Below are 19,074 nucleotides of genomic sequence, written 5' to 3' on the forward strand. Positions count from 1 at the left end.
TATCTGCTATGTAACCTGTACCTTTTCTCCTTTTTTCCAGCTTGAATGGCTGCCCCCGGGGCTACACAGCAGCTTATTATATAAATTATAGTAGTGTTACTGTAGCAAACACACCAGTTTTACCAGTGCAGGGCAGCAGCACATTATATTTTTATTACTTTAAAGCTCTTTTATTTTTTGGTGTTACTGTTCCTTTAACTATCTATGTATGTAGGGGGTACATTATCCTTATAATACATGAGTGATACTCAGAGTTCCCTGTATAACTCAGCCTGCAGCCTTGTGCCTTTATATGGGCACAGAACCCCTCAGTGACTGCTAATATCCTTATCATTTACAGTAGGGGGTACATTATCCCTTATAATACATGAGTGATACTCAGAGTTCCCTGTATAACTCAGCCTGCAGCCTTGTGCCTTTATATGGGGGGCACAGAACCCCTCAGTGACTGCTAATATCCTTATCATTTACAGTAGGGGGTACATTATCCCTTATAATACATGAGTGATACTCAGAGTTCCCTGTATAACTCAGCCTGTAGCCTTGTGCCTTTATATGGGGGGCACAGAACCCCTCAGTGACTGCTAATATCCTTATCATTTACAGTAGGGGGTACATTATCCCTTATAATACATGAGTGATACTCAGAGTTCCCTGTATAACTCAGCCTGCAGCCTTGTGCCTTTATATGGGGGGCACAGAACCCCTCAGTGACTGCTAATATCCTTATCATTTACAGTAGGGGGTACATTATCCCTTATAATACATGAGTGATACTCAGAGTTCCCTGTATAACTCAGCCTGCAGCCTTGTGCCTTTATATGGGGGGCACAGAACCCCTCAGTGACTGCTAATATCCTTATCATTTACAGTAGGGGGTACATTATCCCTTATAATACATGAGTGATACTCAGAGTTCCCTGTATAACTCAGCCTGCAGCCTTGTGCCTTTATATGGGGGGCACAGAACCCCTCAGTGACTGCTAATATCCTTATCATTTACAGTAGGGGGTACATTATCCCTTATAATACATGAGTGATACTCAGAGTTCCCTGTATAACTCAGCCTGCAGCCTTGTGCCTTTATATGGGGGGCACAGAACCCCTCAGTGACTGCTAATATCCTTATCATTTACAGTAGGGGGTACATTATCCCTTATAATACATGAGTGATACTCAGAGTTCCCTGTATAACTCAGCCTGTAGCCTTGTGCCTTTATATGGGGGGCACAGAACCCCTCAGTGACTGCTAATATCCTTATCATTTACAGTAGGGGGTACAGTATCCCTTATAATACATGAGTGATACTCCAGAGTTCCCTGTATAACTCAGCCTGCAGCCTTGTGCCTTTATATGGGGGGCACAGAACCCCTCAGTGACTGCTAATATCCTTATCATTTACAGTAGGGGGTACATTATCCCTTATAATACATGAGTGATACTCAGAGTTCCCTGTATAACTCAGCCTGCAGCCTTGTGCCTTTATATGGGGGGCACAGAACCCCTCAGTGACTGCTAATATCCTTATCATTTACAGTAGGGGGTACATTATCCCTTATAATACATGAGTGATACTCAGAGTTCCCTGTATAACTCAGCCTGCAGCCTTGTGCCTTTATATGGGGGGCACAGAACCCCTCAGTGACTGCTAATATCCTTATCATTTACAGTAGGGGGTACATTATCCCTCCCTATTCCTTTAATATGGCAGAAACCCTTGTAAATTCACCCCCCTGAGGGTAACAGACAGACACTAATGGGCAAGATGAGTGCAGGGCTGCACTTACCTCCAGGCCTGACCCACTCACTCGCTGGCCAACCCTTTAACCCCTCGTACACACACAGGCCAATGACATTTAGATTTCCAGTTCTGCTGATCCCCAGTCCATTATATTGAATCCAGGCATCTGGCGCTGGAGGACTCGGCTATGTTTGCCCCAATCAGGGGCTGAATCAGGAAAATGTAGGCGGAGCAACAGGTGTCGGTGCAATAGAAGGTTCTGCAGGGGCTGAATCAGGGAAATGTAGGCGGAGCAACAGGTGTCGGTGCAATAGAAGGTTCTGCAGGGGCTGAATCAGGGAAATGTAGGCGGAGCAACAGGTGTCGGTGCAATAGAAGGTTCTGCAGGGGCTGAATCAGGGAAATGTAGGCGGAGCAACAGGTGTCGGTGCAATAGAAGGTTCCACAGGGGCTGAATCAGGGAAATGTAGGCGGAGCAACAGGCATTGGTGCAATAGAAGGTTCCGCAGGGGCTGAATAAGGGAAATGTAGGCGGAGCAACAGGCATTGGTGCAATAGAAGGTTCCGCAGGGGCTGAATCAGGGAAATGTAGGCGGAGCAACAGGCATTGGTGCAATAGAAGGTTCCGCAGGGGCTGAATAAGGGAAATGTAGGCGGAGCAACAGGCATTGGTGCAATAGAAGGTTCAGGCTTTGGTTGAATCCACCAATCGTGTGTCCTGGTTCTGCCACTTATGATCCAATCCCTGCCCCATCCACATTGATAGGGGTCCCCTAGATACTCCCATCATGCACTGCTACACACAAACACGCTCTTCTCTCCCCAACTCACTGAATGAAATTCCCCATTTTACACGTTGAAGATTTTTTATTCTTTTTTAAAAATATTCACCGTTTCATCGCAAACCGTGATGCCCAGTCCGTTTCTCTTTTCTTTCCCTTATGCGCGCGTTGGCGCCGATCCCCTTCCTTGCAACATGCCGTATAGAATTCTCAATAAATATAGCTACAGCGCCCGAGTTATGTACAAATATCTCAGGCCAAAAATATTATGTTTACAAATCTATGTACAATAAAAACGAGAAAAAAAAAAAAAGAGGGAGGAAAATGTAAACCGTCAATATCACAACTTCAACATGGAGAACGGGGGGCGGGGCAGAAACGTATGTACATATATATATATATTAGCTAACGAGGGGTTAAAAGTAAGTGTGCTTTAAAAGTAATGTGCAGGAAGGAACCAATGAGCCGGGGGGGGGGGCTGAGAATGGATCAGACTGGTACAGACACAGGGCAAAGGGGGCGGGATCTACGTGTGTTTGTGAGTGGGGGGCGGGGCACATGAAGACAGGGGCAAATAGATACACAAATATATAGATATATATAGAGCTGGAAAGACCACAATGGTACCGAGCGACCCAGCGGGTCCGATTAAAGCCCTATTTGTAACACAGCAAAATAGATTCCGACAACACTGTTGAACTATAAACAAGCGCCGACGTGAGTAACCCTGTAACGTAGAGGGGATGATTCTGATCTGGGGAGCCCCCAGGACCCCCCAAAAAGTAGTACTTGGCAGGTCTCGTCTCCACCTGCTGCGTCAGGTCAGGCAATTCATTGGGGGGGGGGGGGGGTGTGCGTGGAGTCAATGCTCACGTTACCATGGTAGCGCCGGCGGCTCGACCCCCCCGGGCGGAAGCGGAGGACGAGGTCCTTACAGAGCACCCGAGAGGCAGCAGAAGGGTTAATGCAGCGCAGCCCCCCACATTCCACTCACTGAGAGGGGGGGTTAACCCCTTGTCTGCCGGGGTGAGCGGAGGCAGCAAAAGTGGTTGAAACCGTAGCAAGTTTTTGTTCTCTCGCCCAAAAAAAAAAATAAAAATAAAATAAAGTTTCCGTCCGTCTCATACGCTAAGCGGAAGCATTCCCGGGGGGGACGGGGGCCGCGATCCCAGAACTCCTGGGGGGTCGTAACCGTTTACTGCCCTGAAATAGAAAGAAGAAGAATAAATGAACAGTTATTGGGGGGGGGGGGTACTGAAAGGAGCTACACAAGGATATTTTAGGGTTCACCCCCCTATTTCCCACAGTTGTACAGTAAGGATCCAGTCTCTATGGGGGGGATGTATATTCATACTAACAGAGCTCATACAGAAATAGTATATAAATGGCTGCTCCCTGGGGGGCCATTTATACTGCGCAGGGGGGGCACTACTAACAGGGTTATTGGGGGGGGGGACATGCTCTGTTAGGATGAACACACAGAGAGAGGGACCTAGCACCCCAAAGCACAATCAGTAAAGGCTCAATAGACCCCCCCCCCCATATCCCTCGTCCCAAGCAGAAACACCCAGCGGCCCCCCACTGTAACAAATCAGCCATAGGAATTGTACATGGCCTATGGGGGGGCAACAAGGGTGTTAGGCCTGTCCATGTAACTCCATTCTGAGCATTACATGGTTAATACAGAGCAGTCGCTATGCCCGGGGGGGGGCACGTATCATTGGAAGGAATGAGCCCCACAGCAAGCGTTCCCTTCAGATCCGCGCTGGCTTCTAAGGCTGAATCAGTCATTAAGTTCCCGGCAGAACCAGACACGGGTCCCTGTTGGATCAAGTCCTTACAGGCTGGGCGGGAACTTATTTATAGGCACCTCGGCGTTGCTTAAAGGGGAAGTTCACCTTTAAATTAACCTTTTATATGAGGTAGATATTCTGAGACAATTTGCAATTGGTCCTTTTTTATGGTTATTTAGCTTTTTGTTCAGCAGCTCTCCAATTGGTATTTTAGCAGGTATCTGGTTGCTAGGGGCTTATTTACCTTAGCAACCAGGCAGCGGTTTAAAGATGGACGTTGCCCCCTGCAGCCAGTCACTGGCAATAGTGGAAGAAAGTAACAACGTGGGCCCCCCCCCCCCAACTGTGTGTAATGAACCCCCAGTGTTTATTGACTCAGGTGTTGCCCAAACATACAGGGCAAGGGGCACAACATGGGCACTGCTTATTTACTAAGATTCTAAATCTCAGTAATAAAAGGGTAATTCCACCGAGCTCTGTGGGGCAGGGTGGCCATTTTAACAGGGATAAAATACCCCGGGGCAGTTATAAAGGTCTCTATGCAAAGCTACCCCGTGCTTTTACCTTACCCCCACCCAACACACAGCACAGTATTAACTACTCCTTTTGTGCTGAGGAGGTGAGAAGGCAGGGTCCAGTTCTGCAATGCAAAGCAGCTACTGATATCTAAACAGCAGCCGGGGGGGGGGCAGTTATTATGGGGGCCACTTAATGTCGCGCCAAGGCCGTGGCGGCTAAACAGCCAATTAATTTGGTACTGTTGTTTTAAAACAATCAGGCCCTAAATAGTGATAAGGCAATTTTGTTGGCAGGCGTGGATTTCCAGTTTGGAAATTCAGCGGCTATCTGGTTGCTAGGGTCCAATTTAACCTAGCAACCAGGCAGTGATTTAAAAGAGAGGGGAGGAGCCCAAATAAAAAAATAAGGAATAAAAAGTAACAAAAACAATAAAGCTGCAGCCTCACAGAGCAATAGACAATTTAAAAACCATACAAAATAAAAAAAATGAAGACCAATAGCAAAGTTGCTAAGAACAGGCCATTCTATAACATACTAGAAGTTAATCTAAAGGTGAACCGCCCCTTAAAGGGTTACTAGCACGTTGCCCAAGGCCAACTTAAACCAAACCGTCCAACTCTCCTTCCTACCCCATACAGACGGCAGAGAGCGCTGGTTACAGAGCTGCCCCCATGCGATTAGTCAAGAAATCTCAAGTTATGAAGGGTTAATTCTATCACCCAGAGACACCAGCATGCAGCTTATTGGCTACGGTTTCATTACCCATAAACAACGTGGGGAAAATGACCTTCTCCTGCCTAGTAAAGGGGAAGAAAACACAGATTATTTCAGCCTGCAGGGCTCTGGCCAATGGGCATGTACAATGGTTAAGCGTGGCCTTTATTGTTCTGGATACAGATTAATTGGGGGGTTCTAGGTTTGTACGGCGCTGCTGCTCATGTCGGAACCTACCCCTTGTCGAAGAATGACGTGTGCCCCGCGTGGGAGTATTTTACCCCGCTGCTGTTTAATGCGCTGCTGCCGCCACCGCTGCTGTTCAAGCCGACAGGTGCGTAGGATTTCCGAGACGCCTGGTCCTTGGCAAAGTTCCTACATGCCGCTAATTTAGATTCCAAGGCCTGGGGGGGGAAGAGAAAGCAAAAGTTACTTCCCAGTATGCAGCGTCCTGGGGGGAAGGGGGGGGGGTCTGAGTGGGGGGGGGGGGGCTAGGAGTTAAAGTGGTTGTTAAAGGGACAGACTTGTTCAGTGCTGGGAAACTGTGCTTATTGCTCCCAACTCCAATTGCAGGAACAGAGAACAGGGAGCCGGATTTACTCACATCAGCTGGGATTCTCATTGGGGGAAAGTTTTACAGGTCCTTTTCAAAAAATTAGCATATTGTGATAAAGTTCATTATTTTCTGTAATGTACTGATAAACATTAGACTTTCATATATTTTAGATTCATTACACACAACTGAAGTAGTTCAAGCCTTTTCTTGTTTTAATATTGATGATTGTGGCATACAGCTCATGAAAACCCAAAATTCCTATCTCAAAAAATTAGCATATTTCATCCGCCCAATAAAAGAAAAGTGTTTTTAATACAAAAAAAGTCAACCTTCAAATAATTATGTTCAGTTATGCACTCAATACTTGGTCGGGAATCCTTTTGCAGAAATGACTGCTTCAATGTGGCGTGGCATGGAGGCAATCAGCCTGTGGCACTGCTCAGGTGTTATGGAGGCCCAGGATGCTTCAATAGCGGCCTTAAGCTCATCCAGAGTGTTGGCTCTTGTGTCTCTCAACTTTCTCTTCACAATATCCCACAGATTCTCTATGGGGTTCAGGTCAGGAGAGTTGGCAGGCCAATTGAGCACAGTAATACCATGGTCAGTAAACCATTTACCAGTGGTTTTGGCACTGTGAGCAGGTGCCAGGTCATGCTGAAAAATGAAATCTTCATCTCCATAAAGCTTTTCAGCAGATGGAAGCATGAAGTGCTCCAAAATCTCCTGATAGCTAGCTGCATTGACCCTGCCCTTGATAAAACACAGTGGCCCAACACCAGCAGCTGACATGGCACCCCAGACCATCACTGACTGTGGGTACTTGACACTGGACTTCAGGCATTTTGGCATTTCCCTCTCCCCAGTCTTCCTCCAGACTCTGGCTCCTTGATTTCCGAATGACATACCTTGGACCACTGAGCAACAGTCCAGTGCTGCTTCTCTGTAGCCCAGGTCAGGCACTTCTGCCGCTGTTTCTGGTTCAAAAGTGGCTTGACCTGGGGAATGCAGCACCTGTAGCCCATTTCCTGCACACGCCTGTACACGGTGGCTCTGGATGTTTCTACTCCAGACTCAGTCCACTGCTTCCGCAGGTCCCCCAAGGTCAGGAATCGGTCCTTCTCCACAATCTTCCTCAGGGCCCAGTCACCTCTTCTCGTTGTGCAGCGTTTTCTGCCACACTTTTTCCTTCCCACAGACTTCCCACTGAGGTGCCTTGATACAGCACTCTGGGAACAGCCTATTTGTTCAGAAATTTCTTTTTGTGTCTTACCCTCTTGCTTGAGGGTGTCAATGATGGCCTTCTGGGCAGCAGTCAGGTCGGCAGTCTTACCCATGATTGCGGTTTTGAGTAATGAACCAGGCTGGGAGTTTTTAAAAGCCTCAGGAATCTTTTTAAGGTTTTTAGAGTTAATTAGTTGATTCAGATGATTAGGTTAATAGCTCGTTTAGAGAACCTTTTCATGATATGCTAATTTTTTGAGACAGGAATTTTGGGTTTTCATGAGCTGTATGCCACAATCATCAATATTAAAACAAGAAAAGGCTTGAACGACTTCAGTTGTGTGTAATGAATCTAAAATATATGAAAGTCTAATGTTTATCAGTACATTACAGAAAATAATGAACTTTATCACAATATGCTAATTTTTTGAAAAGGACCTGTATTGGGCAATATTGCTTTAAGAATACAGCCCTGATGTTGCTGGACTACAGCTCCCAGCATGCCTCACCCTTTATTATATGTTACATTATTCTGGGATTTGTAGTCCGGCAACAGCTGAGTAACGTTAGTTTGAGCCGTGCAGCAGGGTTTAGTTCCCCTTTAAAAGTTCTTCTCCACCATAATTACTTACCCCGACTTTCCTCAGCAGGTCCCCTACAATGTTAAGTGCTGATATTCGGGCAGAAGGTGTAAGTGGCGTTGTTCCGAAACCGTTTGGTATCCCTGCAACAGAAAGGAAACATGGCGTCACTCCACATGCGCTAACTGGCACCCAGTTTGTTGCTAGATAAACAAGACCCTAGCAACCAGATAGCTGCTAAAACGGAAAGCTGTTGAACAAAAAGCTAAATAACTGGAAAACCATAAAAATATAAAACGAAGACCAATAGCAAATTATCTCAGAATATCAATGTTTACCATAATATCATATAAAAAGTTAAAAGGGGAACTAACCCTTCAATATCTATTGTTACTGTGAGACCCGGATATGCAGAGCAAAGCTACCCCCCCGGGCCCCGGTAAGGAGTGATATGGGCCCCTAGCAGCAGCTGTCAGTGCACTCCATCTTACTAAAGGAAATCCCGTTTCAGTAAATTTCAGCTGCTTCTTGGGGTTTTTAAAGGGGAACTAAACCCTATTCATTCTATAACATACTAAAGAGAGAAGCCTGCAGCTCTACAGGGATTCCCCTAAACAAACCAGGGAAAATCCACCCCGGAGATGCGGAGAGTCCCATTCCATGTACTTGCCGTCACTGGGGCAATTATGGTTTGTTTGGGGGACGCCCACTAAATACCCTGCCCCCCCCGCAGATGAAGGAAAGCCCCTTTGCGGCGGCGCAGAAACCAGACCAACCTTTGGGTGGGGTGAAGCTGTTATCGGATACTTTGCCCACGGGGGTCGCTGGGAGGGAGAGAGAAGCCTGCACGGCCGAGTCGGTTTTATCACAGTCCAGAGTGGGCGAACTGGGGGCCGATTTCCTCGTGCCGTCCGTCTGTCTCTCCCGTACGGCTAATTCCTGCCTCAAGTCTGCGCAAAATAATAAGGGCACAGCCATGATATACACCCCTGCCGTATGTATACACTCGCACATATACACCCCCGCCGTATGTATACACTCGCACATATACACCCCCGCCGTATGTATACACTCACACATATACACCCCCGCCGTATGTATACACTCACACATATACACCCCTGCCGTATGTATACACTCGCACATATACACCCCTGCCGTATGTATACACTCGCACATATACACCCCCGCCGTATGTATACACTCGCACATATACACCCCCGCCGTATGTATACACTCGCACATATACACCCCCGCCGTATGTATACACTCGCACATATACACCCCCGCCGTATGTATAACACTCGCACATATACACCCCCGCCGTATGTATACACTCGCACATATACACCCCCGCCGTATGTATACACTCGCACATATACACCCCCGCCGTATGTATACACTCGCACATATACACCCCCACTGTACGTATACACTCACATATACACCCCCACTGTACGTATACACTCACATATACACCCCCGCCGTACGTATACACTCACATATACACCCCCGCTGTACGTATACACTCACATATACACCCCCACCGAACGTATACACTCACATATACACCCCCGCCGTACGTATACACTCACATATACACCCCCGCCGTACGTATACACTCACATATACACCCCACCGTACGTATACACTCACATATACACCCCCACCGTACGTATACACTCACATATACACCCCCACTGTACGTATACACTCACATATACACCCCCACTGTACGTATACACTCACATATACACCCCCACTGTACGTATACACTCACATATACACCCCCGCCGTACATATACACTTGCACATATACACCCCCGCCGTACTTATACACTTGCACATATACACCCCCACCGTACCTATACACTTGCACATATACACCCCCGCCGTACATATACACTTGCACATATACACCCCCGCCGTACATATACACTCACATATACACCCCCGCCGTACTTATACACTTGCACATATACACCCCCGCCGTACATATACACTTGCACATATACACCCCCACCGTACGTATACACTTGCACATATACACCCCCACCGTACGTATACACTTGCACATATACACCCCCACCGTACGTATACACTTGCACATATACACCCCCACCGTACGTATACACTTGCACATATACACCCCCACCGTACGTATACACTTGCACATATACACCCCCGCCGTACGTATACACTTGCACATATACACCCCCGCCGTACGTATACACTTACACATATACACCCCCGCCGTACGTATACACTCACATATACACCCCCACTGTACGTATACACTCACATATACACCCCCGCCGTACGTATACACTCACATATACACCCCCACTGTACGTATACACTCACATATACACCCCCGCCGTACGTATACACTCACATATACACCCCCGCCGTACGTATACACTCACATATACACCCCCGCCGTACGTATACACTTGCACATATACACCCCCGCCGTACGTATACACTCACATATACACCCCCACTGTACGTATACACTCACATATACACCCCCGCCGTACGTATACACTCACATATACACCCCCGCCGTACGTATACACTTGCACATATACACCCCCGCCGTACGTATACACTCACATATACACCCCCACTGTACGTATACACTCACATATACACCCCCACTGTACGTATACACTCACATATACACCCCCGCCGTACGTATACACTCACATATACACCCCCACTGTACGTATACACTCACATATACACCCCCGCCGTACGTATACACTCACATATACACCCCCACTGTACGTATACACTCACATATACACCCCCGCCGTACATATACACTTGCACATATACACCCCCGCCGTACTTATACACTTGCACATATACACCCCCGCCGTACATATACACTTGCACATATACACCCCCACCGTACGTATACACTTGCACATATACACCCCCACCGTACGTATACACTTGCACATATACACCCCCGCCGTACATATACACTCACATATACACCCCCGCCGTACTTATACACTTGCACATATACACCCCCGCCGTACATATACACTTGCACATATACACCCCCACCGTACGTATACACTTGCACATATACACCCCCACCGTACGTATACACTTGCACATATACACCCCCACCGTACGTATACACTCACATATACACCCCCACTGTACGTATACACTCACATATACACCCCCGCCGTACGTATACACTCACATATACACCCCCACTGTACGTATACACTCACATATACACCCCCGCCGTACGTATACACTCACATATACACCCCCGCCGTACGTATACACTCACATATACACCCCCGCCGTACGTATACACTCACATATACACCCCCGCCGTATGTATACACTCACATATACACCCCCACTGTACGTATACACTCACATATACACCCCCGCCGTACGTATACACTCACATATACACCCCCACCGTACGTATACACTCACATATACACCCCCACTGTACGTATACACTCACATATACACCCCCGCCGTACGTATACACTCACATATACACCCCCGCCGTACGTATACACTCACATATACACCCCCACCGTACGTATACACTCACATATACACCCCCGCCGTACGTATACACTCACATATACACCCCCACTGTACGTATACACTCACATATACACCCCCGCCATACGTATACACTCACATATACACCCCCACCGTACGTATACACTCACATATACACCCCCGCCGTACGTATACACTCACATATACACCCCCGCCGTATGTATACACTCACATATACACCCCCACCGTACGTATACACTCACATATACACCCCCACCGTACGTATACACTCACATATACACCCCCACTGTACGTATACACTCACATATACACCCCCGCCGTACATATACACTCACGTATACACCCCCGCCGTACTTATACACTTGCACATATACACCCCCGCCGTACATATACACTTGCACATATACACCCCCACCGTACGTATACACTTGCACATATACACCCCACCGTACGTATACACTTGCACATATACACCCCCACCGTACGTATACACTTGCACATATACACCCCCGCCGTATGTATACACTCGCACATATACACCCCCGCCGTATGTATACACTCGCACATATACACCCCCGCCGTATGTATACACTCGCACATATACACCCCCGCCGTATGTATACACTCGCACATATACACCCCCCCGTATGTATACACTTTCACATATACACCCCCGCCGTATGTATACACTTGCACATATACACCCCCGCCGTATGTATACACTTTCACATATACACCCCCGCCGTATGTATACACTTGCACATATACACCCCCGCCGTATGTATACACTCGCACATATACACCCCCGCCGTATGTATACACTCACACATATACACCCCCGCCGTATGTATACACTCGCACATATACACCCCCCGTATGTATACACTTTCACATATACACCCCCGCCGTATGTATACACTTGCACATATACACCCCCACCGTACGTATACACTTGCACATATACACCCCCACCGTACGTATACACTTGCACATATACACCCCCACCGTACGTATACACTTGCACATATACACCCCCGCCGTACGTATACACTTGCACATATACACCCCCGCCGTACGTATACACTTGCACATATACACCCCCACCGTACGTATACACTTACACATATACACCCCCGCCGTACGTATACACTCACATATACACCCCCACTGTACGTATACACTCACATATACACCCCCACTGTACGTATACACTCACATATACACCCCCGCCGTACGTATACACTTGCACATATACACCCCCGCCGTACGTATACACTCACATATACACCCCACTGTACGTATACACTCACATATACACCCCCGCCATACGTATACACTCACATATACACCCCCGCTGTACGTATACACTCACATATACACCCCCACCGTACGTATACACTCACATATACACCCCCGCCGTACGTATACACTCACATATACACCCCGCCGTACGTATACACTCACATATACACCCCCACTGTACGTATACACTCACATATACACCCCCGCCGTACGTATACACTCACATATACACCCCCACTGTACGTATACACTCACATATACACCCCCACCGTACGTATACACTCACATATACACCCCCGCCGTACGTATACACTCACATATACACCCCCACCGTACGTATACACTCACATATACACCCCCGCCGTACGTATACACTCACATATACACCCCCGCCGTACGTATACACTCACATATACACCCCCGCCGTACATATACACTCACATATACACCCCCGCCGTACATATACACTCACATATACACCCCCGCCGTACTTATACACTTGCACATATACACCCCCGCCGTACTTATACACTTGCACATATACACCCCCACCGTACCTATACACTTGCACATATACACCCCCACCGTACGTATACACTTGCACATATACACCCCCACCGTACGTATACACTTGCACATATACACCCCCACCGTACGTATACACTTGCACATATACACCCCCACCGTACGTATACACTTGCACATATACACCCCCGCCGTACGTATACACTTGCACATATACACCCCCGCCGTACGTATACACTTGCACATATACACCCCCACCGTACGTATACACTTGCACATATACACCCCCACCGTACTTATACACTTACACATATACACCCCCGCCGTACATATACACTTGCACATATACACCCCCACCGTACGTATACACTTGCACATATACACCCCCACCGTACGTATACACTTGCACATATACACCCCCACCGTACGTATACACTTGCACATATACACCCCCACCGTACGTATACACTTACACATATACACCCCCGCCGTACATATACACTTGCACATATACACCCCCACCGTACGTATACACTTGCACATATACACCCCCACCGTACGTATACACTTGCACATATACACCCCCACCGTACGTATACACTTACACATATACACCCCCGCCGTACGTATACACTTGCACATATACACCCCCACCGTACGTATACACTTGCACATATACACCCCCACCGTACTTATACACTTGCACATATACACCCCCACCGTACTTATACACTCACACATATACACTCACACTTATACACTCACACACATACACTCACACACATACACTCACACACATATACACCCCCGCCGTACGTATACACTCACACATATACACTCCTGCCGTACCTATACACACACACATATACACTCGCACACACATACACCCCCACCATACGTATACACTCACACATATACACTCCTGCCGTACGTATACACTCACACATATACACTCCTGCCGTACGTATACACTCACACATATACACTCCTGCCATACGTATACACTCACACATATACACTCCTGCCGTATGTATACACTCACACATATACACTCCTGCCATACGTATACACTCACACATATACACTCCTGCCGTATGTATACACTCACACATATACACTCCTGCCATACGTATACACTCACACATATACACTCCTGCCGTATGTATACACTCACACATATACACTCACACACATACACGGTGTATAAATATTCCTATTATTAGAACCCTGTACTGTGAAATGCGACTCCCGCACCGCCGCAGCAATACAGGTTCTAAGTGACACTAAATTGTATTGTGTGTTTATGGGAGGAGAATAACAAACCCTTACAGGGGAAAGTGGCGCGCCCGCCTATTGTGCCCCAGGTAGAATAACCGCCAATATATGGTTTCTAATTATACCTCGCGCCTCGTCTTTCAGCCTCTGCACCGACACCAACAAAGACTCCTTTTCATCCAACTCGCTCTCCAAGAAAGCGTTTCTTTCGATGGCCTGATTCAGCCTTTGTTCAAAGTCTTCCAGAGACACGATGGTCGCCCTACGGGGGGGGACAGAGAAAGGCGTCGGGTTACAGTTTCACAGGAACCCAGTTGTACTGCGCTGACAGCAGTTATGTAATAAAGGATTTGCACGTACTGAGTGAGAACTCGCAGTGAATGGAACTCTCACTTCCACTAAAGGGCAAGTACCTGCTTGGCTGCCATTGTAGGGAACCCTCGCTGCCCCCCGGGAACGTTACGTAACGCGCAGATATAGTGACAGGGCAGCGTCCCTTACTATAAATAACCGTATGAATAAGATCCCCAATTAATAGAGAACAGGGAGTTATTGTGTTCATATCCTGCCTGACGCCGCCGCCCTGCAGACAGAAGTGACAGACAGAGACACATCCCTACTGCCGCCCACGCATCTCGCAGGCTGGGGCCTATTTATAAAGCTCCTTAGCCACGCCCAGAATGATTGATAGGAAATACATTGGGTGCTAAGCAGTGCGGCAGAGAAACAGATTTATGGAGACGCTTCCCGGCAATCCCAAACTGCCCAATGACATCACTGATTGTGACACCATTTATCGGAATCCGCAATAAAAGGGCCTGAATTGTGGGGGAGAAGCTGCTCTGTCCAGTTTATCCCATTAACACCCATTAAGGGTGAAGACACACGGGGCTACTAGTAGCAGCTACTTGTCATGGCTACTAAAACAGACAGTGCTGATCAGTTACTGATAATTGTCTCTACGTGTGTTTTAGCAGGGGCAATTCTCAGTATTGTCTATGGTGGGGGATATTCTGGAGTTTAGTAGCCGTGACAAGTAGCTGCTACTAAGTAGCTCTGGGTATCTTCACCCTAAAACATAAAACTATGGGGATAAATAAACAAATTCCTTTAGGGCAAAGACACACAGGGCAATTAGTTGCTGCTACTTTTAATTAACTTAGTCGAGACAAATCACGTGCTCATTTTCAGCGTGCAGATTAGTTGCCCCAACTTTTTAAAAAGTCACAGTGACAAATTGCTCTTAAGGTAGCACTGTGGGCACGCTCCTGCATTACATGGCACTAACTGGCACCCCGAATGTCTGGGATACCATGTGAAAGCGTGAAGACACACAGAGCTACTTAGTAGCAGCTACTAAATGGCAGAAATTCCCCTGCCATAGACAGTAATGAGAATTGCCTCGGCTAAACACACGTAGAGACAATTATCAGTAAATGATCAGCACTGTCTGTTTCAGTAGCTGCTACTAGTAGCTCTGTGTGTCTTCACCCATAAATGCCAAGTACAACAACAGCATGTATAGAACTACATAGTATGAACCTTTTCCAGCCCACTGTGGGACGGCCAAGCCATGGCTGGAGTTGCAATAGAGACTGCCCCCTCCCAGTCCATAACTCACCTTTTGGCTCTTTCCAAGTCGTCGTTGGCCTGCTCCAACTCCCTCACGTACTTGTGCAACTGATCCTTTATGCTGCGAGCGCGGGCCAACTCATCCTCCAGCAGCGACACCTGTTTGTAGCTCTGTGCGTACTGGTGCTCTAGCTTCTCCTACAATAAAGGGCCCCAAGGGGTTACTATGGGCGATGGTGAATGGAACCTTTATAGCACTGTAATATACAGTTGGGTCATTTCCCTATGGGACCAAACTGTAAATGATATCCTTATAAACGGAGCTCGGGAACTTATAATATCCCTATATGTTACAATAGGGGGTACTTTATTCACTATATATTATAAGGAACTCCTCGGGGGCTTATAATATCCCTATATGTTACAATAGGGGGCACTTTATTCACTATATATTATAAGGAACTCCTCGGGGGCTTATAATATCCCTATATGTTACAATAGGGGGCACTTTATTCACTATATATTATAAGGAACTCCTCGGGGGCTTATAATATCCCTATATGTTACAATAGGGGGTACTTTATTCACTATATATTATAAGGAACTCCTCGGGGGCTTATAATATCCCTATATGTTACAATAGGGGGTACTTTATTCACTATATATTATAAGGAACCCCTTGGGGGCTTATAATATCCCTATATGTTACAATAGGGGGTACTTTATTCACTATATATAATAAGGAACCCCTTGGGGGCTTATAATATCCCTAAGTGTTACAATAGGGGGTACTTTATTCACTATATATTATAAGGAACTCCTCGGGGACTTATAATATCCCTATATGTTACAATAGGGGGCACTTTATTCACTATATATTATAAGGAACTCCTCGGGGACTTATAATATCCCTATATGTTACAATAGGGGGCACTTTATTCACTATATATTATAAGGAACTCCTCGGGGACTTATAATATCCCTATATGTTACAATAGGGGGCACTTTATTCACTATATATTATAAGGAACTCCTCGGGGACTTATAATATCCCTATATGTTACAATAGGGGGCACTTTATTCACTATATATTATAAGGAACCCCTCGGGGGCTTATAATATCCCTATATGTTACAATAGGGGGTACTTTATTCACTATATATTATAAGGAACTCCTCTGTGACTTATAATATCCCTATATGTTACAATAGGGGGTACTTTATTCACTATATATTATAAGGAACCCCTCGGGGGCTTATAATATCCCTATATGTTACAATAGGGGGCACTTTATTCACTATATATTATAAGGAACTCCTCGGGGACTTATAATATCCCTATGTTTTACAATAGGGGGCAAAATATTGTGCAGGTATGTGCCAATGGAGAAGGCCAGAGAGAGACAGATATACAACAATTGGCCAGTAAAAGAGCCCTTTACCTTCAGTGACTCCACCTCGCACTTTAGCCTTTGGTTATCAGATAACAAATCCCGGTTTCTCTGTTCCGCCTGCACCAGTTGCGTTTCCAGCTCGGCCTCCAGCTCTCGGCTCCCCTCCTGAAACTCTATCAGTTCATCGCGGGCCTCTTGGTAACTAAGGAGAGAAACGCCAGTTACGGTTGGCTATTGGTGCCGATTGTAGCCTATTGTATATCAATATTCAATTCATTATTGCACACAATACACAAAGATAAAGGGCATCTCCCTAAGTAACTTGCCCTTTATTCTGACATAAAGGGCAAGTCAAGCCAAAAACAAGATGTCACACTGGCCAGGACTCACTCCCTACTTTCCTTTAAAGGGGATGTTCACCTTATAATTAACTTTTAGTCTGATATAAACATTGATATTCTGAGACAATTTGCAATTGGTCTTTATTTTTTGTAGTTTTTCAACTATTTAACTCTCTGGAAGACCAATTGCAAATTATCCCAGAATATCACTCTCTACATCATACTATAAATTAACTCAAAGGTAAACAACCCCTTTAACCGTGGCCAAGCTGCACGCTGAGGGGTTAATGCGAGGGGTTTTCCTTCCCATCTGGTTAAACTGGGATGGTACAAACGGGTTTCAATGGCGTCGGTTACAAACGTGCTTTCCCAGGCACAGTTCCAAGGGGCAGGACCGGGGCAAAGAATGCCCCATTTAGTCGCTGAATAACAAAAGGGCTGGGAACCAATGAAAATACCTCTGTTTCAGTCTCTTTGCCAGCTCCCGCCAATAGACAATCTCCTCCTTGGGGCTCAGGAATTCAGGGATTTCCTCGTTCTCCATGGTTAAGGAAATCTGCAAGAGATGGGAAAGGAGGGGGCTAATGGAGGGGAAACAAATCAGAGAGGATTGTGCGGCGTAAGGCAAGCGTTGGAACAGTATTGTGACAGCTGTAAAGCAAGTCACACTTGTTGCGCCTGAAGGAGGGAAGATTAGCAGAGCTTCTGTGGGGATTTATACGGGACATGAAAGCGTCAGGCTCCATTACAGATAAATAGAGATGTTTGTGGCTTCAATAGGGAACAAGTAAAGGCTGGATATATTAATGTTCCCCAACCCGCCCCCACACATTCACACCTCTGCGGCCCCCCATAAAGGGGTGGGGTCACCTTTACGTTAACTTTTAGTTTGTTATATAGAACACCATATTCTTGGCAACTTTGTAATTGGTCTAGTTTCATTATTTGCCTTCCTCTTCTGACTCCAGTTTTCATATTGGGGTCACTGACCCCGGCAGCCAAACCCTATTGCTCTGTGAGGCTCCAGTTTTATTGTTATTGTTACTTTTTATTCCTCATCTTTATATCATGGCTGTCCTCTATTCATATACCAGTCTCTCTTTCAAACCACTACCTGGTTGCTAGGTTAAACTGGACCCTAGCATCAGATAGCTTGCTAAAATTTAACTGGAGAGCTGCTGAACCAAA

At 46.5% G+C, this 19,074-nt stretch overlaps 1 protein-coding gene across 7 annotated transcripts in view; it reads right to left on the reverse strand.

Annotated features, from left to right (window-relative positions):
- Positions 1–2,081: 2,081 nt before the first annotated feature.
- ndel1 (nudE neurodevelopment protein 1 like 1) overlaps positions 2,082–19,074 on the reverse strand; it is a 65,586-nt gene continuing 48,593 nt past the window's right edge. For 5 of the 7 annotated variants that reach the window (XM_031894081.1, XM_031894082.1, XM_031894079.1 and 2 more), the window contains exons 2-9: positions 18,345–18,442; positions 17,594–17,747; positions 16,202–16,350; positions 14,706–14,842; positions 8,685–8,858; positions 7,960–8,051; positions 5,788–5,954; positions 2,082–3,727 (exon numbers count right to left, since the gene is read on the reverse strand). In XM_031894081.1, coding sequence (XP_031749941.1) covers positions 3,646–3,727; positions 5,788–5,954; positions 7,960–8,051; positions 8,685–8,858; positions 14,706–14,842; positions 16,202–16,350; positions 17,594–17,747; positions 18,345–18,430 — 1,041 coding nt within the window. In that variant the 5' untranslated portion in view covers positions 18,431–18,442 and the 3' untranslated portion in view covers positions 2,082–3,645. 7 annotated transcript variants of the gene reach the window in all.

Source organism: Xenopus tropicalis, chromosome 10 (genome assembly GCF_000004195.4).
Source record: "Xenopus tropicalis strain Nigerian chromosome 10, UCB_Xtro_10.0, whole genome shotgun sequence".
In the NCBI taxonomy this organism is placed as follows: domain Eukaryota; kingdom Metazoa; phylum Chordata; class Amphibia; order Anura; family Pipidae; genus Xenopus; species Xenopus tropicalis.